At 44.1% G+C, this 25577-nt stretch overlaps 1 protein-coding gene across 4 annotated transcripts in view; it reads left to right on the forward strand.

The window, feature by feature from the left end:
* The first annotated feature begins 3594 nt into the window (after nucleotides 1-3594).
* The window catches only part of LOC137383522 (platelet-derived growth factor subunit A-like), a 50791-nt gene continuing 28808 nt past the window's right edge, over nucleotides 3595-25577 (forward strand). The window contains exons 1-5 of one of the 4 annotated variants that reach the window (XM_068056563.1): nucleotides 3597-4166; nucleotides 4366-4636; nucleotides 5736-5832; nucleotides 18321-18425; nucleotides 23617-23685. In XM_068056563.1, the coding sequence (XP_067912664.1) occupies nucleotides 4577-4636; nucleotides 5736-5832; nucleotides 18321-18425; nucleotides 23617-23685 (331 nt within the window). In that variant the 5' untranslated portion in view covers nucleotides 3597-4166; nucleotides 4366-4576. Of the gene's footprint in view, nucleotides 4637-5735; nucleotides 5833-18320; nucleotides 18426-23616; nucleotides 23686-25577 lie in introns of all 4 variants that reach the window. The other 3 variants (XM_068056565.1, XM_068056561.1, XM_068056564.1) reach the window with 3 other exon arrangements.

Raw genomic sequence — 25577 nt, forward strand, 5'->3', positions numbered from 1 at the left:
AGAAGGAATTTGGGCTTGTGCTTATGCTGAAAGATGATCCTTGAGGATTTGGCTTCAGAGAGAGGATATTGCTTGAAAGTGATCAGGACAGATATACATTTGACCATTTGACCTGTAACAGGGGTTGCTGTATGGTACACATATATCAATGGATCTTGTACAAGATTTCTGCACTGTTGCTATTGCTCATCTGTATTTTGCCAGCAGATTTACTTACTGATGCAAGTGTCTAGAATGCTTAACTTCCCTATTGCTGTGTTTCAGTGGCACATTTGAGATGGCTACTGCAACAGCCTGCTTGATAATTGCCTGGAGTAGGGAGAATGCAGCCCCCATGGTGAATCAATCTTAATTATGATGCACACTGATGTGTTTCTCATGGTAGGAGACAGATGGAACCTGTGTGCAACTGACCTTGTATTTTTCTTGTTATCATTTCAGCAGATAGAAAGTTGCATTATAAATTGATAGTGATTTTCAAGGGAAATAAAGACTTCCATTTATATAGCATCTTTCACCACCACCAGAGTTCTTTACAGCCAATGAAGCACTTACAAAATGTAGTCACTGTTCAAATGTAGGAAATGCGGCAGCCCATTTGTGCACAGCAAGCTCCCACAAATATTGTGATAATGACCAGATAATATGTTTCTGTGATGTTGGTTGAGGGTTAAATATTGGCCAGGGCACTGGGGAGAACTCCCCTGCTCTTCTTCAAAATAGTGGCTGCGGAATCTTTTACGTCCACCTGAGAGAGCAGACGGGACCTTGGTTTAATAGATCATCTGCAAAAATGGCATCTCCAACAGTGCAGTACTCCCTCAGCACTGCACTGGAATATTTGATAGTCGCGTTCAAGTCCTGGAGTGGATCTTGAACACACAACCTTCTGACTCAAGGGTGAGTGTAAGCCACTGAGCCACAGCTGGCTCAAATGGCCGCAGTATCACATCGCTCTCAACAGCATCCTGACCAAGCTGAAATCTCCCTGTATCTCCAATCAAAGTGGGAGCAAGATTTATGGGAACGAATTTTAAGCATATTGCATGCTAGCAGGTTCACACCATGATAGAGACTGGTTCGGGCTCAATACCAAATTAATGTAAACTAACTCTGTGGCTGGTTGCAAAGCCTGAGTCTAAATCTACTTGCTTTCGGTTTACATACAAGGACTATACAAACCCCCCATGTGCTGATGTAAGCATAGTATGAGGCAGGATTCCTTCTTGCTGTGTTTGCAAATTCTTTAGGGTTTGCAGTCTTGGAACTATTTGGAACGAATTTGTTTAAATGTTGTTTATATTTCCAGGCAAAGAATATGTGCTTTTACAGCAATTGGACAACAAAATTAAAATTTTAATAAAGTTGATGAGCTTAAATAATCCCCTGTCCCACATGAGAGCGAGTAAGCCATAACTATGAAAACAGACTAAGTGTACTTTGCACTTTTGCAGCTTTCCCTCGATCAGTCTCGCCTATTGGCGCCACACCACGGAATTATCAAAAAGTAAGTTAATTCTGCACCACCACGCTAATTTGCTCAATCTGTCATTCTGCAATAAGTAGTTTGCATGCGTCGTTTCATCCCGTAACTGATCCCGTTGCTCCAAAATGAGTTCAGATCAAAGGCGGAAAGCCATGTGCAAATTTCACACCCAAACAGTCGCACTAACCCTAACAACCTGATAGTTACGGGTATGACTCATTCCCAACAGCCCGGTAAGAGATGTGAAGCACAGTGTTTGCAATCGGGACAGTGCAGCACGTTTGCTATTGTTAATGATTTGCAGCTTCCAGGGACTCCCGCTCGCGCTCGGACCCCGGGAGCGGCACGCGCGGGGGGGGGGGGGGGGGGGGGAAACACGTCACCAGACCACGAGGGAGGGAGAGGCCCTGATTGGTCAGGCGGCGGCACGTGCCAGACGGCGCGCATGCGCAGCGGCGTCGAAGCGGGAGACGGTTGCGAGCGTGGCTGTTGAGGCCGCCGTTTTACATCGAATTGCAGCAGCCACCCGGGACAGTGGGGGAGGGAGAGGGGGAGATGGCTGTGGGGAGAGGGGGAGTGATGGGTGTGGGGAGAAGGGGGGTGATGGGTGTGGGGAGAGGGGGAGTGATGGGTGTGGGGAGAGGGGGGGGGGTGATGGGTGTGGGGAGAAGGGGGGTGGGGAAGAGGAGGGAGGGTGGGGAGAGGTGGGGGTAAAGGGGGTGGGGAGAAGGGGGCAGAGGAGGGGGGGAGGAGAATGGATGGAGGGTGGACAGGCGGGTGGGGAGGAGGAGGGGGGTAGGGAGGGGCAGGAGAGGAAGGGGGAGGGGTGGAGGGAAGGAGGGTGTAAGTAGTGGGAGGAGTGAGGGGATAAGGTGGAGGAGAGGGGGTGGGGGAAACAAGGGGATGGAGGGAGGGGGAGGATGAAGGTGGCAGAGAAGGAGAGGGGGGAGGGGAAGTTGAGGGGAGGGGAAGGGTTGGGGGGAAAGGGAGGAGGGTGAGGGAAGGGAGGGAGGAGGGCGATACGTAGGTGCGGTGGTAGAGGGGAGGAGGGAAGGGGCAGGGGATGAGGAGGGGGAGGGATGGTTGGAGGCTGGGAGGGGGAGGGAGAGTTGGGGATGGACGGGAGGGGCAAGAGGGGGTGTGAAAAGTGGGAGGGGTAGGAAAGAGGGGGAGGAGAAAGGGGAGTTGAGGAATGGGTTGGGTTTGGCGGTGGGGAAGGAGTGCTATAAGGTGACGAAGGGGAGGGGATGAGGAAGGGGCATGTTGGGGTGAAGTTGGAGCTGTGGAGGGAGGTAGGGGAGGGAGGAAGGGATGAGGAAAGGGGTTGTGGTTTGAGGAGGACAGACAACCCCTGTACAATGATCAATATTAACCATTGAGTTTGTGTTCCTCCCCATCCTCATCCTGCTCAGGGCAGATTGCCAGGTGAGGTACAGTCAGAATGTTTTGTATTTTGCACCATTTGAAATGATGGAGAGATATTTGTGTGTGGGCAACAGGAGCAGCAAGCAGATGGAATAATAAATACCCTGGAGAAGGGGCAGGCACTGGATTGTCTACCCCCTATCCTCAAGACAGAGCCTAAACATTGCCAATGATTAGATGGGCCAAATGGCCTTTTTCTGTGCTGTGCATTCACTGTAATTCCATCCTTCCAGCTGCCCACACCTATCCCTTGCCCTCCCTCCACCTTCTCCACTCCCTTCCTCTACCTTTTACCCCTCCTACCCGCACCTTCTCCTGTTTCCTCCCCATCTCCTCTCATTTTCCACCTTCCCTGCCCCATCTGTCCTGCTCCCATCTCCCTCCCCTACACTCTCCCCCACCCCTCCATTCCTTTCCCCACCCTTCACCCACTTTTCCCCTTCTCTCGCCTATCCACCTTCCCTCTCCCCTACCCTTCGCTCTGCCTCCACCCCACCCCACCTCATGTCCCCCTGGGCCTGGGAAGCTATGGCCCCTGCTCTCCCCCTGTGTATCCGGCTGGGTGAGAAAGGGGCTTTAAGCAGTGCAGAGACAGACCACAGCTGCCATTCCAGTTCACTCGCAGTGAGAGGGTTTTTTTTTAAGAGACACTACGCCCATTGCAGCGAGCTCACCCAGTGGCCAAGGACACAACACGCGGCACAGGAGCAGCTCTCCCTGGGTGGACACTGAGACGCCTCTTCCCCTTCTCCCTCCCTCTCCCTCCACCCCCTTCCCCCTCTCTCTCCCCTTCCTCCCTCCCTCACCTCTATCTCCCCCCTCCGTCCCCTTCTCTCCCTCCCTCCGTCCCTCACTCTCCCGTTCACCCGCAAGTCGGTGACGTGATATGAAGTCAAACAGTGGATCTTTTTGCTGCTGCAGCTCTTTGCGAGGTTGTAGTTGGGGGAAAGGGGACTGGACAATCCGCCTGTGTTCCTTTGTCAGCCCAGAGGGATCATCAAGCCCGTCTCCAAACTTCTCCATGTGATATCAACAGAGACACTTCACCCAAAAAAAGTCTCTCCTTGCCGAACGTGGGAGCTCCAAGTCGCCATCCTAAAAACTGCAGCAATTAACACCTTGAGCTGAGAGGAATTGAGAAAAATATATATTTATATTTTAAAGAACTGCAAACAACAACAAAAAAAGTTTTGTCAGCTCAGCCTTTGCACTCTCTCAATCGGGATTTTTAAACGGGATCGTCCATCTGTTGAAAGTGAGCACTGATTTTTTTGGGGGAAAAGAATAAATTCACTTATTATTAATTCTCTCCTCCCGCCCGCTCTCTCTCTCTCTCTCTCTCCCTCCCATCCCCTTTTTTTTCTCTGTGCACCAGACAGGTGATGGGCGTATCAATCCGGTGCAGTGTTGACTCATGGGTTTTTCTGTTTGGTCTGCTCTAAACAAATATGCAGATCTACCGGCTGGTCTACTCCTGATGCCAGAGAGGGAGAGAGAGAGAGAGAGAGCACGGCGAGGAAACGTACAAATCCAATGTGAAACAATAAATGCTCACACACTAGTTACTTTCCCGAGGGATGGTACTGAATTTCATTGCGACAGGGGCGCTGCTGAAGCTCCTAAATGATCGATTCTCGCTCCAGGACAAACCTAAACTAAAACGAAATGAGAGCCACACTTTATTTCATGCTCAGCTTTTGCTACCTGACTTGTGTGCATACTGAGGTAAGCTATTCCTTTAAGCACAGTAACTGTTAACCTGTTCATTGCTCCCAACTCTGGTGTCTTCTTTGATGTTGTCTGATAGTGAATTCTGCATTGTTTTTTTTTCATTTGAAGGGGGCTGTTGCTTTTGTTAACTGCCCTCGCTACACATTGTATCTACTGCTCGGCAAACTTTGCTCTGGGTGGTCATGCTTGCAAATTTTCTTTTCATTTCCTTTCAGCCAAAATCGGACAAATGGTTATTTTTTTTTATATTCCCTCGGGCAATGGATATTTCTGTGTTGCACTAAGTTGGTGCATAACAGCATTTTTAGCGGCAGGTCTCGGCTTGTGTTCCGAAGCGCCTCGGTATTCAGTAACAGTTTTTTTAAAAAGGCAAATAGATTGGGAACGGACAGAATGGTGACTTGATTATTTTTTTCTCTAAAAAACACCACACTGTTAAGATCTGGAAGGAGAGAGAGAGAAATACAACGCAGCAAATTATAGTTTATCGCTCAAAGTGACTCTGATAAGTTTGTGTGTTTGAGGGCAAAGTACCAGTGTGGCTGCAATTTGTCTCCTGTTGTAGTTTGTGCGTCTGTCCATTATCAAAGTAACAAGCTGTACAAAAATCCCAAGGAAACAAAACACCAGGTGCCCCACTATAAGCCCGGTAACTTTCTGGTGCACTTGATTTGGCACTGGTACATTTTATTCGGGGACTGACTGAACCAGTGAGAGCGAGTGCCTGCGTCTGCAATGGTGCCTTGCAAAAGGATCTTGTTCCCTGTCGGCCACTTCAGAGCTGTTTTACTGTGCGAAGCTCGGGTTAAGAACATGACCTAAACGGAACAGTGCCCACAACCTCAAGGGTGCACTGCTTTCACACGGCACATTTCAGCCCCGTTTACACTTCATATGTTCCACGTTGTCCGGTCAACTTCTGGTCAGCTCTGTACTAATAAATAGGACATTTGATTATAAAGTTTCTGCAACAAAACTCGGAAAGTATTTTTTCAATAAGAACTTTTCACCGGCAAGAAAGGTGCGTCATTCGTTTTGTCGACGATTTTATTTGTAGGCTTTTCTTCGCTTATTTGTCTCTTTTACTTCCAAGGAAGCTGATTTCCCCCCAGAATTGCTTGAGAAGCTGGCACACAGTGATATCACCAGCATCCGCGATCTTCAGCGCCTCCTGGAGATTGAATCCGTAGGTAAATTCTGTTTATATGTATATACATTTTACCCTCTTTTCCTCGTACATGGAAGCACGTTATTGCCTTAACAGTAATCGCACATTTCACAATGGCTGTCATGTTTATGAATTATTTCTCGTATAATAAAACCCCAGTCTGCGGGGGGTCAGAATCCAGTGTCATAAAACTAAGGCTCACGCAGCGAGACTGCGAGGCAGCCAGCGACCCCTGAAATCGCCCTGTAACGTTGCTACGAACCCTCGTCTATAAACCTGGGCACCGCTTTCAAGGAAAAGGGTACTCCATTTTACTCCCCCCCCCCCCCCCCCCCCCGCAAAAAAAAATTGTGCAGGGCTTGGAGCTGTATTTTTGGACTGAATCCACGATGGCAAGGCGCGTTCGCCAGCCCACTTGACCAATATCTGTGGTGTGTATGCTGCAAGCACTGACTAGATTCTATATTTGCATTGTCGCTTGTTGTCTGTCATGCGAATTAGCAACGTCAAAGCTGACAGCAAGCACTTGAGACGCCCTCACAGTAACGGAAATCATCATATTGATGCCGTTTAGCTGGAGAAAGGCTTGTTTCCCTTAATGCAAAATATTTGTATTAAACATGCCCTCGAAGTAGACAGCACCCCCAACCCCCATCCTGGCCAGCTGTTTCTGGAAGAGCATTCAGAAAATGTTAGGTGATAGTCATAACACAAATGCACTTGCAGACAGCGTAACTTCAAAAGCATTTTATGGTTGAAAGTTTTATTGAAATTTTAATGAAAGACATAAAATAGTGATGTAAGAAACTGTAAAATTATGAAACTGTGTCTCAGTGACAGCGATAAACTTTTACTTATGAAGTATAACATTTTAGTGGGAAACAGTGGAGTGAGTTATTCAAGCCCATTGTGTTCCTGAAGTAGAAAGTACGTGCTCACCTGATCATAGAATATTAACATATACTGTCGGTCCACAAGTATTTTAAAACGACCAGGCCAGTGGCAGTTCAACTACCACCCCGAATGATTCATCTTACAGCTCTTAGTCAATTAAACTGCAACTGAACACTCAAAGGGTGGCTTTTTGAAATATTTGTGCAAGGCAGAAAGAACTTGTATTGTGGGCAAGATAAAGGAAAATCCCAAGGCGTTTTATAAGTATTTTAAGGGCAAGAGGATAACCAGGGAAAGAGTAGGGCCCATTATGGACCAAAGTGGCAATCTGTGTGTGGAGCCGGATGTAGGTGAGGTTTTAAATGATTACTTTTCATCTGTGTTCGCTATGGAGAAGGATGATGTAGGTGTAGAGATCAGGGAGGGGGGGGGGGGGGGTTTGTGATCTACTTGAATAAATTAGCATTGAAAGGGAGGAGGTATTAGCAGTTTTAGCGGGCTTAAAAGTGGATAAATCCCCAGGCCCAGATGGATGTATCCCAGGCTGCTATGTGAGGCAAGGGAGGAGATTGCAGGGGCTCTGACACAAATTTTCAAATTCTCTCTGGTCACAGGAGAGGTACCAGAGGACTGGAGGACAGATGTAGTACCATTATTCAAGAAGGGTAGTAGGGATAAAGCAGGTAACTACAGGCCAGTGGGTCTAACATCAGTGGTAGGGAAACTATTGGAAAAAATTCTGAGGGATAGGATTAATCTCCACTTGGAGAGGCAGGGATTAATCAAGGATAGTCAGCATGGCTTTGTTAGGGGGAGATCATGTCTAACAAATTTGATTGAATTGTTTGAGGAGGTGACTAGATGTGTAGATGAGGGTAAAGCTGTTGATGTAGTCTACATGGACTTCAGTAAGGTTCCGCATGTGAGATTGGTCAAGATAAGAGCCCATGGGATCCAGGGCAATTTGGCAAATTGGATCCAAAATTGGCTCAGTGGCAGGAGGCAGAGGGTGATGGTTGAGGGTTGTTTTTGCGATTGGAAGCCTGTGACCAGTGGTGTACCGCAGGGATCGGTGCTGGGACCCTTGCTGTTTGTAGTGTACATTAATGATTTAGACGTGAATATAGGAGGTATGATCAGTAAGTTCACAGATGACACGAAAATTGGTGGTGTCGTAAATAGCGAGGAGATAGATTACAGGACGATATAGATGGGCTGGTAAGATTGGCAGAGCCGTGACAAATGGAATGTAATCCTGAGAAGTGTGAGGTGATGCATTTTGGGAGGACTAACAAGGCAAGGGAATATACAATGGATGGTAGGACCCTAGGAAGTACAGAGGGTCACAGGGACCTTGGTGTACTTATCCATAGATCACTGAAGGCAGCTGCGCAGGTAGATAAAGTGGTTAGGAAGGCATATGGGATACTTGCCTTTATTAGCCGAAGCATAGAATTTAAGAGCAGAGAGGTTATGATGGAGTTGTATAAAACGCTAGTTAGGCCACAGCTGGAGTACTGTTTATAGTTCTGGTCGCCACACTATAGGAAGGATGTGATTGCACTGGAGAAGGTGCAGAGGAGATTTACCAGGATGTTGTCTGGGCTGGAGCATTTCAGCTATGAAGAGAGATTGGATAGGCTAGGGTTGTTTTCCTTAGAGCAGAGAAGGCTGAGGGGGGACTTGATTGAAGTATACAAAGATATGAGGGGTATAGATAGGGTAGATAGGAAGAAACTTGATTCCTTAGTGGAGGTGTCAATAACCAAGGGGCATAGATTTCAGGTAAGGGGCAGGAGGTTTAGAGGGGATTTGAGGAAAAATGTTTTCACCCAGAGGGTGGTTGGAATCTGGAACACACTGCCTGAAGAGGTGGTAGAGACAGGAACCCTCACAACATTTAAGAAGTATTTAGATGAACACTTGAAACGCCATAGCATACAAGGCTACGGGCGAAGTGCTAGAAAATGGGATTAGAATAGATAGGTGCACGATAGGCTGAAGGGCCTGTTTCTGTGCTGTATAACTCTATGACTCTATATACTGCCTTTCAGAACCGTGGGATGTCCCTGAGCACTTTGCATGCAACAAAGTACTTTTGTACCTGTTATAGGGAAATGTGGCAGCCAATCTGCACACAGCAAAGTCCCACAATAGCAATGAGACAAATGACCAGATCGCCTGTTTTGGTGATGGTGTTTGAGCGATAACTGTACCAGGGCAACCTGCCCGTCTATGAATAGTTCCTTGGGATCTTTTTATGTCTACCTGAGGGGGAAGGTGGGACCTTGATTTAAGGTCTTATCCGAAAGGCAGATAAATTCTTGCCGAAGTGCCAGGATAGTAAATTAAAATTAAAAACCCACACCAATAGGGCTAAGAATTCTTATCACTCTCTTTAGTGACATTGTAAATACATTCATGAAGATTTTAGTCTGTTCAGTATGTTTATAAATACATTTTAAATGATTGGATATTTTTAAAGCACATGATTACAATTTCAAAGTACCAAACGGGAAGATTTTTTATAATGTTATAACACACAATGTTTGCTTTCTCTCAAAGTGGGAGGGGACACAGTGGCAGCTCAGTTCAGGCACATTTTCTGTGCAATAATAATAATAAAGGGTCAGTCAGTCCATCAAAACCCTCTGTTCTGGTCATTGCAAGTGTTGGTAAACAACACAGCAATGGGGTCTTGCTTCTCTGTTTTTATTTTCCTTTTGCGATCTGAGCAGTTTCAGACTGAATACAAACAGACCTGAACACATGGATTGGACACAAATGACCTGCATACAGGTTTTGACAGGTCAGTGCATGGCAGGCTTGTGCGGCCTGTTTTTGAAGTGATCTGCTGCAAGGTGGCCTGAAGCAAGTATGCTTTTTATACTGATAACTACACTCACAAGATGTAATGTTAACATAAATGCCAATAGTATTTGCAAGTTAGTAAAATTCAAGCAGACAGTAATCCTAGAACCAATAGATAAAATAAATCACATGATCTCAATGAACGGGAGTGGTGTGTGGACACGATGGGCTGAATGGCCTCCTTCTGCACTGTAACGATTCTGTGTAGAGAAACAGATTGATGACATATCGTGCAGGTAACTGCTAAAATTTGAAAAGTAAATAAATATAAATGTACAGGAAACTTTTAGGGGTAGTATCTGCTAGGGCAGCAGTACAGACATTGTACCGCCCCTAACCTCCCCCCCCCACCCACCATCCCGGGTTGGCAAGGAGAAAAATCACACTGGATTCCTGTCCTGATCTTGGTCCAGCAACTAGCTGGTGGAAGTGCAGATGGAGGATGAGGACTGGCTCAAACTGTGTTTCTCCCTGATAGCAAAATGGGAACTAAAAATAGCATTTTCAAGTTTATTAAACATGAGAGAATGTAAATTTGCCTGCTACAAATCAATACTGTGACATTCCTAAAAAATTAAATGCCATACTACAGCTCTTGGCCATTTATAATTTAGTTCTACAATAGTACATATTTCAGTTTATAAATTATATTTGCTAAACGTATCCCTGCGTGGTAAGCAAGAAATTTAGTAGTTAAGACTACGTTAGTGCTGCTCCCCCAATGAGGGTAATTACACTGCTTATTGTGGTACTGGACATACAGTTCAGAAAAGTCCCAGGTCTGATTGGTCTCAGTTGGGTTAGCTGGTCTTAACTGTGACAATGGTCAAGATACTACAATAGGGCTTTGTGTTCCCTGGTTAGGGAGATGCAAAATCAGTCAATATGCCTATTCCAAATTTCTATGTAGTGATTCTGAGAGAGAGTGTGAATGAGTATTAGGCAAAGTCAGGTTGTGCTCTGCTGTGACTTATTCACCTTTACTACAGTCGAACAGCCTGCCAACACCAGCTGTTAAAGTTCACAGGGGAAGAATGGCACTTGGGCAAGGTGCTGGCAGGTGTCAATTGCCTGTGAATCATAACCCAACAATAACAACAACAACTTATAATTATATAGCATCTTTAATGTAATAAAACGTTCCAAACGCTTCACAGGAGCATTATAAAACAAAATATGACACCGAGCCACATAAGAAGATATTAGGTCAGATGACCAAAAGTTTGGTCAAAGAGGTAGGTTTTAAGGAACATCTTAAAGGAGGAAAGTGAGGTAGAGAGATGGAGAGGTTTAGAGAAGGTATTCCAGAGCTTGGGCCTAGGCAACTGAAGGCATGGTCACCAATGGTGGAACAATTAAAATCAGGGATGCACAAGAGGCCAGAACTAGAGGAGCGCAGATATCTTAGAGGGTTGAGAGGCTGGAGGAGATTACAGAGATAGGGAGAGGTGAAGCCATGGAGGGATTTGAAAACAAGGATGAGAATTTTGAAATCAAAACGTTGCTTGACTGGGAGCCAATGTAGATCAGCAAGCACAGGGGTGATAAGGGAACTGGACTTGGTGACATTAAGACTCGGGTAACAGATATTTGGATGGCCTCAAGTTTACGGAGGTAGAATCTGAGAGACCAGTCAGCAGTGTGTTGGAATAGTCAAGTCTAGACGTAACGAAGGCATGGATGAGGGTTTCAACAGCAGGTGAGCTGAGGCAGGGGCAGTGGGGCGATGTTACGGATGTGGAAATAGACGGTCTAAGTGATGGCATGAATATAAGGTCAGAAGCTCATCTCAGGGTCAAATGTGACACCAAGGTTGCAAACAGACTGGTTTAATCTCAGACTGTTGCCAGGGAGAGGGATGGAATCGATAGCTGGGGAACGGAATAATCAGTGGATTCACATGGGGGGGAGGTTCGTAATCCCATTTAATGCTATCTTAACCTTTTTGACTTTTGTCATTCATTTTTCTCTTCTAGCGTTCAGAAGTCAATTTGCTACTCACTGATTTGTTCACTTGTTTAGTTATGTTTAAGTCTGTCTGCTTTCTTATCTTTTATCCTGTTTTGTCAATTTCACTTTCAGATCAGCTTTATTGTTTTGAGCCTCTTCTCAACTACTGTCATTAATTTTAAAATAATTACACAGATTTTCATGTCAAAAGCATTTTGTATGGGTGATTTCTGATATGGGAACTGACAGATCTGTGTATAGAAATGTTGGTGATTTGGGTTCTGTTCTGCATCCTAAAACTCCCCTATTACTGGGTTTGTCAAGTTCACTAGAAATGAGGAAAAAACTTAAAAGTCCCTATAGGACAGCCAGCTTCCATAGCCCTGTCACATCTAACATAATTGTTAGTACATTTTTGCAGGAGACTTTAACTGGTAACTATTAGTACCCTTAAATAGGCAATGTAGCACAGTATCCCCAAGCTAACAGTTCACAAATTGTGGGGTATTGACAGAGGTGCAGTGTGCTTTGTGGGGCTATGAAACTTGAGATAGTCTGCTGAAAAGATGTTATAATGGCCTTGTTGGCTAAGCTCGTGTTATTGTTCATTCTCAGTCATGATCACTCATTGAAGATTACTCATGGTTAACATTCCAGTGTTACATTGTAATATTTTAAATCTTCAGTACAGTATTGCTCTTTGTGTTAGACTCTTCAGATCCACTGCCTAACTTTGCTGATTATGAATTTGACATTTAGCACAAAAACTGAAAGTGAATTGCATAAAATGCTGTAAAATTTCACATTAATTAGAGTATTGAAGTTCTATGTCACATAAGATAATTTAATGATAACACAGGATATTAAGAAATATTTACCCCTTTCTTCCTTTTCTTGCTGTCTGCTTGCTGGGCTCTGGTTCTATAGGTGCTAGACACCTTTCAGTACTTCATCCCGATGGCCACTCTTTATGGATGAACCCAGACATTGAATCTGTATTACAGCTAAGCCTGTTCCTGCCCTTACCGGATAACCACAACATGCGACCTTTCCAAACATGGATAAGGATCAGGAGTGGGACTGTCCTGCCCCAGCACAGGGTCACTGAAACTAATTGTAGCATCCCTATTGCTGTTTCATTTGAGATCAGTATTTCAGCACCTACCAAGAAATGAAATTGGGACCTTCTAGTTTCTATGGCTCAGTGCCAGATTAGGCCAACAAAATCTTAAATGGAAACCCCAAAACTGTTTTTAGATTTCAATTTTTTTCTTTCGTGTTTGGCCAGAAAGCATTGCACGAGCATCATGCGCAGAGGAAAATCTGAGTGGGGAGGATCTCACACCATAGCATCCTGTCCAATTTTTCTCTGTGTGCTGCACCCTTGTGATACTTTACGCTGAAGTCCTAAAGAGAAATATCTAACCTTTGGTATGTTAGACATTGAATGTAGTGCATTGCATCGTAATAGTATGTAATAAATAGAATACACCATATATGAAGGTTCTAGAAAATTAATATTTTTAATTTCATTCCAAGTTCAGCTTTATAATAATGGTAATAGGTTATATTGCCTATTCAATTGCAATAAAAGGCATTTCATTTATGAGGTGGTGTCTACCTCTGATGCAGTTCTGTGTGTATTAATGCAAAGTAGCACTCACTGAATGAAGAAGTCACACAAACTTTGAGGTGAAGACATGGGAGGTGCTTGGTTTGTTTCCTGATTTGTTGTGAGTTGAGCGATCTCAGCTGAGGACAATGGTTTGGGTGGCTGCAGGATCCCTGTGTTAATGAAGGGAGAAATCAGCCAAGGTTCCCACTTGATTATTATCCAGTGACCCCTTCTGGAAGTGTGTGTGTAAATGTGGGGATTACCTATGAAGCCCCCTTCCTTCTCCCTCCCCAGCATACTGTCAAGATTCACACATGACTACATGTGCAGCTGGGTGTGGAACTGTTATGGAGTTAGTGCTTTCAGGTGAGGAAGACAGGTGAGAATCTAATTTTAAAAGGCACAAAATAATGATCTGAGTGTGGAGAAAATAACTAATTCTATGCTGTTTAGTAAATAAAAAACACGACGCAGGTGAGAGTCAATCTCTGTCTTTTATTTCCCAACACTATAAAATGTGGTGCCCATAAATACTTACCTGTTTTCTGGTCTGGTATAAATAGTAGCGTTTAACTTGTATTCTGCAATAATTCACATATGAGTGAGCACAAATTCACAGTTTGTGAATACTCAAAGGATGCATTTGGCATGGTTGTGTACATTTTCCCATTAAAAAAAAATTGTAGCTCCCATGAGTGGATAAATGCATCACCTGGTGTAGTACTGAGGCAGACAGGCCAGGAAAGTCTTGGGTTCCATCTTCGGTCTATGTTGCATTCACTGATCTCAGCCAGGGCAAGGATTAGGAGCTCCTGCTCAGAAGTGTGCATGTCTAGACATCAGATGAGGGTAGGAATGGGCTTGGCTGTGATGTTTCTTATAGTTGGATAGCATGCTGACTGTTGTGCCTTGCTTGTGAATTGAGATTGGATCACTTGTGCGATATGAATCATATTCTATGGTTTCCATTGCAGGAGTGATGACAGTCAACATCAAGTATTAAAATATGTGCATTTAGAAACATAGAAAATAGGAGCAGGAGTAGGCCATTCGGCCCTTCGAGCCTGCACCACCATTCAATATGATCGTGACTGATCGTCCAAACTCAGTACCCTGTTCCCGCTTTCTCCCCGTATCCCTTGATTCCTTTAGCCCTAAGAACTAATACCCAACTCTTTCTTGAATATATTTAATAAATTTCCTCAACTGCTTTCTGTGGTAGAGAATTCCACAGGTTCACCACTCTCTGGGTGAAGAAATCCCCCTCATCTCAGTCCTAAATGGCTTACCCCCTATCCTTAGATTGTGATCCCTCGTCCTGGACTCCCCGCCGTCGGGAACATCCTTCCTGCATCTAGTCTGTCCAGTCCTGTTAGAATTTTGTAGGTTTCTATGAGATCCCCTCTCATTCTTCTAAACTCCTGCGAATACAAGCTTAATCCACCCAATCTCTCTTCATACGTCAGTCCTGCTATCCCAGGAATCAGTCTGGTGAACCTTCACTGCACTCCCTCCAGAGCAAGAATATCCTTCCTCAGATAAGGAGACAAAACTGCACACAATACTCCAGATGTGGTCTCACCAAGGCCCTGTATAATTGCAGCAAGACATCCTTGCTCCTGTACTCGAATCTTCTCGCTCTGAAGGCCAACATACCATTTGCCTTCTTAACTGCATGCTGCACCTGCATGCTTACTTTCAGCGACTGGTGCACAAGGGCACCCAGGTTTCGCTGCACCTCCCCCTTTCCCAATCTATCACCATTCAGATAATAGTCTGCCTTTCTGTTTTTGCCGCCAAAGTGGATAACCTCACATTTATCCACATTATACTGTATCTGCTGTGTATTTGCCCACTAACTCAACCTATCCAAATCACACTGGAGCTTCTCTGCATCCTCCTCACAGCTCACAATCCCACTCAGTTTTGTGTCATCTGAAAACTTGGATATATTACATTTAATTCCCTCATCTATATCATTAATATATGTTGTGAATAGCTGGGGTCCTAGCATTGATCCCTACGGTACCCCACTAGTCACTGCCTGCCACTACGAAAAAGACCAGTTTATTGCTACTCTTTGTTTCCTGTCTGCCAACCAGTTGTCTATCCATGTCAGTACCTTACCCCCAATCCCATGTGCTTTAATTTTGCACGCTAATCTCTTAGGTGGGACCTTATCGAAAGCCTTCTGAAAGTCCAAATACACCACATCCACTGGTTCTCCCTTATCTATTCTACTAGTTACATCCTCAAAAAATTCCAGTAAAAAATTCCCTTTTGTAAATAGGTGTTGACTTTTTCTGATCCTGTCATTGTTTTCCAAGTGCTCTGCTATTACATCTTTTATAATGGACTCTAGCATTTTCCCCACTACTGATGTCAGGCTAACCGGTCTATAATTTCCTGTTTTCTTTCTACCTCCTTTTTTAAATAGTAGGGTTACATTAACTACCCTCCAATCCTTTGGAACTGTTCCAGAGAGTGGCGCAGTGGTTAGCACCACAGCCTCACAGCTCCAGCGACCCGGGTTCAATTCTGGGTACTGTCTGTGTGGAGTTTGCAAGTTCTCCCTGTGTCTGCGTGGGTTTCCTCCGGGTGCTCTGGTTTCCTCCCACATGCCAAAGACTTGCAGGTTGATAGGTAAATTGGCCATTATAAATTGACCCTAGTTTAGGTAGGTGGTGGGGAAATATAGGGACAGGTGGGGATGTGGTAGGAATATGGGATTAGTGTAAATGGGTGGTTGATGGTCGGAACAGACTCGGTGGGCCGAAGGGCCTGTTTCAGTGCTGTATTTCTAAACAATTTTGAAAAATGACCAGCAATGCGTCTACTATTCCAAGGGCCACTTCTTTAAGTACTCTGGAATGTAGATTATCAGCCCCTGGGGATTTATCAGCCATCAATCCCATCCACTTAACACCATTTCCCTACTAATACTGATTTCATACAGTTGTTCCTTCTCACTAGACCCTATGTTCCCCAACATTTCTGGGAGGTAATTTGTGTCCTTTCTGAAGATAGAACCAAAGTATGTATTTAATTGGTCTGCCATTTCTTTGTTCCCCATTATAAATTCCCCTGTTTCTGACTGTAAGGGACCCACATTTGTGTTCGCTAATCTTTTTCTCTTCACATATCTGTAGAAGCTTTTACAGTCAGTTTTTATGTTCTCTGCAGGCTTACTGTCATACTCTATGTTCCCCTTCTTAATCAATCCCTTTGTCCTCCTTTGCTGAATTCTAAACTGCTCCCAATCCTCAGGTTTGCTGCTTGTTCTGGCCATTTTATATTTCGCTTCCTTGGATCTAATGCTATCCCTAATTTCTTTTGTAAGCCACGGTTGAGCCACCCTTCCTGTTTTAATTTTGCGCCAGACAGGAATGAACAATTGTTGTAATTCATCCATGCGCTCTTTAAATGCTATCCATTGCCTATCCACTGTCAACCCTTTAAGTAACGTTCCCCAATCTATCATTGCTAACTCGTGCCTCATACCTCCATAGTTTCCTTTATTTAATTTCAGTCTCGGAATCAACTCTCTCACTCTCCATCTTAATGAAGAATTCTATCATGTTGTGGTTGCTCTTCCCCAAGGGACCCCGCACAACAAGATTGTTAACTAATCCTTTGTCATTACACACAATACCCAGTCTAGGATGGCCTGTTCTCTAGTTGGTTCCTCAACGTATTGGTCCAAAAAACCATCACGTATGCACTCCAGGAATTCCTCCTCTACAGTGTTATTCCTAAATTGGTTTGCCCAATCTATATGTAGATTAAGGTCACCCATAGTTACAGTTGCGCCCTTATTGCATGCGTCTCTAATTTCCTGTTTAATGCCATCCTCTACATCACCACTGCTGTTTGGGGGTCTATATACAACCCCCACCAACGTTTTCTGCCCCATGGTGTTTCTTAGCTCCACCCATACAGATTCCACATCAGGATTATCTGAGCTAATATCCTTCCTCACTATTGTATTGATTTCCTCTTTTACTAACAATGCTACTCCACCTCCTTTCCTTTTTTGCTTGTCCTTCCTAAATATTGAATACCCCTGGATGTTCAGTTCCCATCCTTGGTCATCCTGCAGCCATGTCTCCGTAATTGCAGCTATATCCTATCCATTTACATCTGTTTGCGCGGTTAATTCGCCTACCTTTTTGCGAATACTCCGCGCATTGAGACACAATGCCTTTGGACATGTCTTTTTAACATTCTTAGTCATCTTAGCATTATTTCTCACTAAGGCCCTATTTGTTTCTTGCCCTTGATTTCTATGCCTTCCACCTCTGCCTTTTTGTTTCCTGTCTTTCATTTCTATACTTGTTTCCTCCTCCTCAGTCTCCCCACTCAGGTTCCCATCCCCCTGCCATTCTGGTTTAAATCCTCCCCAACAGCACTAGCAAATGCCCCTGTGAGGACATTGGTTTCAGTCCTGCCTGGGTGTAACCTGTCCCACTTGTACATGTCCCACCTTCCCCAGAACCGGTCCCGATGTCCCAGGAATCTAAATCCCTCCCTCCTGCACCATTTCTCTAGCCACGCATTCATCTTGCCTATTCTCCTGTTCCTATACTCACTAATACGTGGCACAGGAAGTAATCCTGAGATTACTACCTTTGAGGTCCTGCTTTTTAATTTAGCTCCTAACTCCTTAAATTCATCTTGCAGGACCTCATCCCTTTTTCTACCTATGTCGTTGGTACCGACATGTACCACGACCACTGGCTGTTCACCCTCCCCCTTCAGAATGTCCTGCAGTTGCTCAGCGACATCCTTAACCTTAGCACCAGGGAGGCAACATACCGTCCTGGAGTCTTGTTTGCGGCCACAGAAACGCCTCTCTGTTCTCCTTACGATTGAATCCCCTATCACTATAGCCCTGCCACTCTTTCCCCCCCCCCCCTCCTGTGCAGCAGAGCCATCCGTGGTGCCACAAACTTGGCTGTTGCTGCTTTCCCCTGGGAGGCCATCCCTCCCCCCCAGCAGTATCCAAGCGGTATATCTGTTTGAGAAGGGGATGACCACAGGGGACTCCTGCGCTACCTGCCTGCGCCTACTACTCTGCCTGGTGGTCACCCTTTCTTTTCTGCCTGTTTATCATTCACATTGTACTTTTGTATCAAATGATATGGCTGTTCTAATACATTTTCTTTTTCTTTATACCACAGGGGATGATGATCATTCAGAATCTAATTTAAGATCTCACAGTATTAATGCAATAAAACATGAGTATACAAAGCGCTCAGTACCTACACGGAAAAGGCGAAGTATTGGTAAGTTTTTAGTTTTGCAATTTTATTTGCTACATATCCTGTCAGTATAACTTTATTTTTGTGACTTGGTAGTATCTATTTTGATACACCTACCAGTTTCTTACTACAGTGATGTACCAGGAATATCAACAATGTGAATACGGAAGTGGTTACAATCAGTGAACTATTCTTCATGATTGCTTTGCATCAGGCAATTTATTTCAGCAGTGCAGAATCATACAGTGGTGATGTGATTCTGATTTTGTTTTAGGAATCAGTTGTAAATTAGATCAGATGTCATTTCGGTTGGGTAATTTCACTGTGACATGGGACTTTGCTTAATTTTTAAAATAACAGATTCTCATCTCATTCCCTTAGTTGGAGATTTGTGGTGAATTTCTGCACTACGTACTGGATGGGTTCCACCTATCCTTCAGTAAACCTCCACATGCCGTTGGTTAGAAGTGAGTTGTCACTGTAGTTCAAGTCATGACTGTTGAAACTAGCAATCTGTCACTGTTCCCACCACCCCCCCTACTCTAAAATCACACAGAAAATGGACTTAAGCCGCCCTGCACCTGTAAATGTTATCTGGAACAGCTCCAGCTGCAGTTTGGCTCAAGGACATAGCACACCTTGCGGTTGACTTAATATTGACAGAGTGTTCATGCTTCTTTTACTGTTTATGCTGTTATTTGAACTCCCTGATGTTGCTGCCCTGTGATATACTGTATGTAATTTCAGTAGAACCAACATAACAAGAAAGCCGTGACGAAAGAAATACACAAAATTTAATTTTTCTTTGTTAATCCAATTCTCTTCCCTCTTGCTATGGTCCCACCTATCCTTCAGTAAACCTCCACATGCCCATTCCTCATGTGTAAAGCCTGGATAGTGATTGTTGGCTGGCTGTTCCACCATGGGGACATCACATGTTAGACTGGTTCTGCCACAATGTCCACATGACATACACTTTTTCGCAGGGTATCTGGATAGCAAACAGGGGCCTGGCTGATTTTGTTTTCCCTTCCCCTAGTCCAGTTCCACACTAAACTGTAAATCTATCAACTGAGCCATCAGGTCAGCATTTTCAAGATTTCTATACCTTGTATACACAGTAGTGCTATTCAAACCTTTCCTGTGTGTAGGACCACATGAAAACATGCTCCTTGGGACCCCACCCCCTTCCTGCCCCTAACTTCCCAAAAGATAGGGGGGCAAATTCATCAAGGCTGCGCATCCAGAGCAGCGCTTCAGCAGATGGGAGTACAAGTCAGAGATAGGGTTATAACTCTACAGTACTGACTCTGACTCATTCTCACAATTGATGAGGTGCCACTTCAGGAATGAATCTTCACTGAATTTGCCCAGTGCAAGTTATCCAAGGAAAATTACTGTCATTACAGAAAATAGGTTGCAGATATACAACAGAAAAAATGCGCGAGCAAGGAAACAAGTGCAGAAAAAGGTGGTAGCAGGAACCCCATGAGATTCCTTCACAGACCTCCACTTACAAAACCATGACCTTGTGACACTGGTAAAACATACAAAAATGCAGTATTGACTAGACAGAATACACTTTATAGTATAAAGGAAGTAGTACGAAGTCCAGATCGACGGAGTATTGCTTCTACAGAGTACTTAACTCGGGGAATTTTTTGAGTGAGGGAAGAGGTGCTGTTCTGGTATTTAACAAAACAAAGAGCGGTCTGAGAGAGGGAGTGGGAGACCGAGACCTGAAGTCTAGAGGCATTAATTAGGTGAGCAGGGAGGTGATTGGGCTGCTGAGTTTTAAGATTTTTATCTCTAAACAAGGGCAGTAGTTTAAATTAGGACTGAGAAAATATAAGTGCTGTATTAAATGCATTGCTTAACTAGTTAAACTATTGAATATAACCACAAATAATCACTGAATAAAGATGTTAATTAAGTAAAAAAAAAGGCTAGACTAAGATAATGACAGAGCAGTTTGTGTGTCTGGACTGCAGAATGCGGGAGTTTATGGAAGGCGAGACTGTCCCGAGCAAAACATAGCCGCAGGCAATGTCTCCATCTCAAATCTGTCCAGTTCAGAGTCATTGAGTCGGAGTGTGCATTGGAGAGACTTCAAAACATCAGGAAGGAGGAGGAATTTCTGGATAATTCTATGTAGAATACAGTCATGTCCCAGAGGAAAGCACAGGTTCAGCGAAGGCAGGGTGTGACTGTAAGCAAACCGGGTAGCAGGGATTTAGGAAGGGTTGAGAAGGAGATCCTGCAGACACTGGTCCTGTCCAACAGGTACAATGTACACGCTACCTATGAGGACAAGGAGAAAGACTTTAAGAAGAACAGCCAAAATGCAGACCAAGGCACCTTGGTGTCCAAGCATGGGGAAGAGCAGATTAGAAATGTGGTAGTAATAGGGAACTCTGGAAGTCGAGAGATAGCTAGTGCCGTCTGCAGCCAAGAATGCAAATCTTGAAGGGTGTGTTGCTAACCCCATGCCAGGGTAAGGGATATCTCTTGCTGGCAGGAGAGGAAGTTAGAAAGGGAGGGGGTAAATCCAGTTGTCGCCCATGTTGGAACAAACGACATAGGTAGGAATAGGGAAGAAATCCTGCCTAACGAGCATCAAGAGTTAGTCTCTAAATTAAAGAGCAGGACCTCGAGGGTGATAATCTCTGGATTATTGCCCGGGCCAAGTGCAAATTGGCATAGAAGTTAACAATTCAGGAGAATTAACACGTGGCTAAAGGACTGGTGTGGAAAAGAAGGGTTCCTTTTCATGGGACACCAGTTCTGGGACAGGAAGGACATTTATGGCAAGGGAATAAATAGAGTTTTAGAACATGAGTGTAAAAAGATGGTTAAACATAAAGTGAGAGGAAATCCTATTAAAAATGAGTAAAATGTCTATACAGCAATGCACACAGTGTCCGTAATAAAACAGGGGAGCTGGAGTTAATCATGTGTTGGGAGGAACCAGTCATAGTAGGGATTACAGAAAAATCAGGACTGGGAATTAAGCATGGTTTTGTGAAGGGGAGGTCGTGTCTCACTAATTTGATTGCGTTTTTTGAGGAAGTGACAAAGATGATTGATGAAGGAAGGGCAGTGGATGTTATCTATATGGACTTCAGTAAAGCCTTTGATAAGGTCCCTCATGGCAGACTGGTACAAAAGGTGAAGTCACACGGGATCAGAGGTGAGCTGGCAAGATGGATACAGAACTGGCTCTGTCATAGAAGACAGAGGGTAGCAGTGGAAGGGTGCTTTTCTGAATGGAGGGCTGTGACCAGTGGTGTTCCGCAGGGATCAGTGCTGGGACCTTTGCTGTTTGTAGTATATATAAATGATTTGGAGGAAAATGTAGCTGATCTGATTAGTAAGTTTGCGGACGACACAAAGGTTGGTGGAGTTGCGGATAGTGATGAGGATTGTCAGAGGATACAACAGGATATAGATCGGTTGGAGACTTGGGCGGAGAAATGGCAGATGGAGTTTAATCCGGACAAATGTGAGGTAATGCATTTTGGAAGATCTAATGCAGGTGGGAAGTATACAGTAAATGGCAGAACCCTTAGGAGTATTGACAGGCAGAGAGATCTGGGCGTACAGGTCCACAGGTCACTGAAAGTGGCAACGCAGGTGGATAAGGTAGTCAAGAAGGCATACGGCATGCTTGCCTTCATCGGTCGGGGCATAGAGTATTAAAATTGGCAAGTCATGCTGCAGCTGTACAGAACCTTAGTTAGGCCACACTTAGAATATTGCGTGCAATTCTGGTCACCACACTACCAGAAGGATGTGGAGGCTTTGGAGAGGGTACAGAAGAGGTTTACCAGGATGTTGCCTGGTCTGGAGGGCATTAGCTATGAGGAGAGGTTGGATAAACTCGGATTGTTTTCACTGGAACGACAGAGGTGGAGGGGTGACATGATAGAGGTTTACAAAGTTATGAGCGGCATGGACAGAGTGGATAGTCAGAAGCTTTTTCCCAGGGTGGAAGAGTCAGTTACTAGGGGACATAGGTTTAAGGTGAGAGGGGCAAAGTTTAGAGGGGATGTGCGAGGCAAGTTCTTTACACAGAGGGTGGTGAGTGCCTGGAACTTGCTGTCGGGGGAGGTGGTGGAAGCAGGTACGATAATGACGTTTAAGAGACATCTTGACAAATACATGAATAGGATGGGAATAGAGGGATACGGTCCCCGGAACTGCAGAAGGTTTTAGTTTAGGCAGGCATCAAGATCGGCGCAGGCTTGGAGGGCCGAATGGCCTGTTCCTGTGCTGAACTGTTCTTTGTTCTTTTATTCTTTGTAAATATTGCAGGGTATAACATATTTTGAAGAGATAGAGAGGGGAAAAGTGGAGGTGGAATAGCTTATTAGGGATAACATAATGGCAGTAGGAAAAAAGGAGTTAGCTATCAGCAAGACAAAAATAGGATTCATTTGGATAGAGATAAATGATAATAAAGAATCAATCACACCAATAGGTGTAGTCTATGGACCATCTAATAGTGGAAGGGAGGTGGAGGAAGAAATGTGCAGATGAATTAGGGAATTGAGGAAAAAACATAGAATAATGATCATGGGGGATTTCACCAACCCCGATATTAATTGGATAGAAAAGTAGGTACAGGGGATAAACAAAGGAATGGAATTCCTACAATGTGTTCAGGACTCCTTTCTAACCCAATATGTAAAAAGTCTAAGAGAAGATTTGCTATTAGATCTAGTAATGGTGAATGAACCAGAGCAGTTGAGAAAGGTAAAAGTAGGGGAACATGTCGGCAAGAGTGATCGTGATATAGTATGCTTTAAGGTGATAATAGAGAAGGATATAGGTATGATAAAAAAACAAGTTATAGAATGCTGAAAAGTTGATTTTGAGGCACTGAGAATAGAACTTGGGAAAATAAAGTGGTCAACAATATTGCCAAAAAACAGTATAGAACAAAAAATGGGGCACATTTAAAACGATGTTCAACAGAGTGCAGGAAAAATATATTCCACTGAAAGGAAAGAACAAAATAAACAACTAGTGGGACTGCATGGATGCATAAAGACATAAGGGAATGAATGTCAGGAAAGAGGCATATATTAAGTACACAGACAGCAGAGGTGTGCATGACAAGAGAAAATACGAAGAGATCAGGAGAGAAGTAAAAAAAAAATTAGGAAATTAAATTATCAAGGAGTGTAAAACAAAATATTAAAATATTTTACAGGCAATTCAATAAAAACGGAAGCTGGGATGGCAATAGGACCATTAAGGGATAGACACGATAATACCACAGGTAACGATGGAGAAATGGCAGAAATATTAAATAGTTATTTTGCTTAAATGTTAACCAGGGTGATAGAACTGGTAGACATGACGTTGAATGATGAGATGAGTAATGAAAAAAGTGCATTTAAAATTTATAAAAGGGGATGCATCAAATAAATTAATCAAACTTAAAGAGGATAAAGCTCCTGGTCTCGATGGATTGCATCCACGCATTTTAAAAGAATCTAGGGAAGAGATAGCAGAGGTATTACTACACATTTTATAATCCATTAGATTAGAAAAAGGTATAGTACCAGAGGACTGGTGGATAGTTAACATAACTCCTTTATTTAAGAAGGGGGACAGAACATGCCCGGGGAATTATAGAGCAGTCAGTTTAACATCATTGGTAGGAAATATAGTGGAATCCCTACTAAAGGAGAGAATAGAAGAACATCTAGAGAAGAAAAACATAATGAATAGTCAGCATGGATTTCAAAAGGGAAAATCTTGCTTGATCAACCTTATTGAATTTTTTGAGGAGGTATGAGAGAAAGTACACAATGTTGATGCACTTGATATAATTTATCTGGATTTTCAAAAGGCCTTTGATAAGGTGCCCCATAATAGACTAATGAATAAGGTCAGAGAATGCAGAATTGGGTTAAGTGGCAGAATGGATTGCTGGTGGCTTCAAAACAGAAAGCAGAGAGTGGGAATAAAGGGTTGTTATTCAGAGTGGCTAAAGCTGGGAAGTGGTATTACGAACATACGAATTAGGAGCAGAAGTAGGCCATTCGGCCCCTCTAGCCTGCTCCGCCAGTCAATAAGATCATGGCTGATCTGTTGTGTCTCAAATTCCACAATCCCATCTACCCCTGATAAGCTTTGATTCCCTTGCCTAACAAGAATCTATCTACCCCGCGTTAAAATTATTCATGATCCTGCCTCCACCACCTTCTGAGGCAGGGAGAGTTCCAAAGTCATACAACCCTCCACGAGGATCAGTGCTGGAACTGAGTTGTTTGCAATTTACATTACCAATTTAGCCTTTGGAATCAAAAACACCATTTCTAAATTTGCGGATGACACCAATTGGGGGTTGGTGGGTGGTGGATAGTCAATACTGAGGAAGACCGCAACAAATTACAGGAGGCAGAATGGGCAAATAATTGGCAAATGAAGTTCACAGATAAATGTGAGGTAGTACATTTTAGTAGGAAAAATAGGGAGGTAATTTATTACTTGGAAGCTGTTGGTCTAGGTGAGATAGAGGAGCAAAAAGATCTCGACGTACAAATACACAGATCACTAAAAGTTGTGCCACAGGTTAGCAATGCCATAAATAAAGTAAACAAAGCACTAGGCTTTATTTCTAGAGGGATAGAATTGAAAAGTAGGGAAGTTATGCCAAACCTGTATCGAGCCTTGGTTAGAGCACACTTAGAGGCTGGGATTTTGTGGCCCTCCCCATGTTGGGCTCTGTGGCTGGGGGGTGGGGGTGGCGGTGCGGAGGGTCGCAGTGGCAGTGGACCGCCACGGAGCCCGACACCAGGATTGCTGGGTCCGATCTTCCTGGCGGCAGCGAGGCTTTGTGGCAGACCCCCCCCCCCTGCCACTCAGCGACGGGACCCAACTTTAAATATTTAAATAAAGGAAATGAATACATTTAAATACTATTCACCGCAATCTTACCAGCTGTCCGGGATTTTCCGTGCGATGGGCAGCACTCACGGGCCTTCACTTTCCATCCAGGGAAAACTGGCACTGCCGAGTTGGGGAACTTAGGATTTTTAGTGAAGTGGGGTAGGGGGGGTGGAGATGGGGTCAACTCGGCATTTCTAGTGTGGGGAGAGGAAGGGGTGACCTCTGCATTTTGTGCAGTTGAGTGGAGGGGAGAGGTCAAATCTTCAAAGTAAG

The sequence above is a fragment of the Heterodontus francisci genome, chromosome 24, assembly GCF_036365525.1.
Source record: "Heterodontus francisci isolate sHetFra1 chromosome 24, sHetFra1.hap1, whole genome shotgun sequence".
In the NCBI taxonomy this organism is placed as follows: Eukaryota; Metazoa; Chordata; class Chondrichthyes; order Heterodontiformes; family Heterodontidae; genus Heterodontus; species Heterodontus francisci.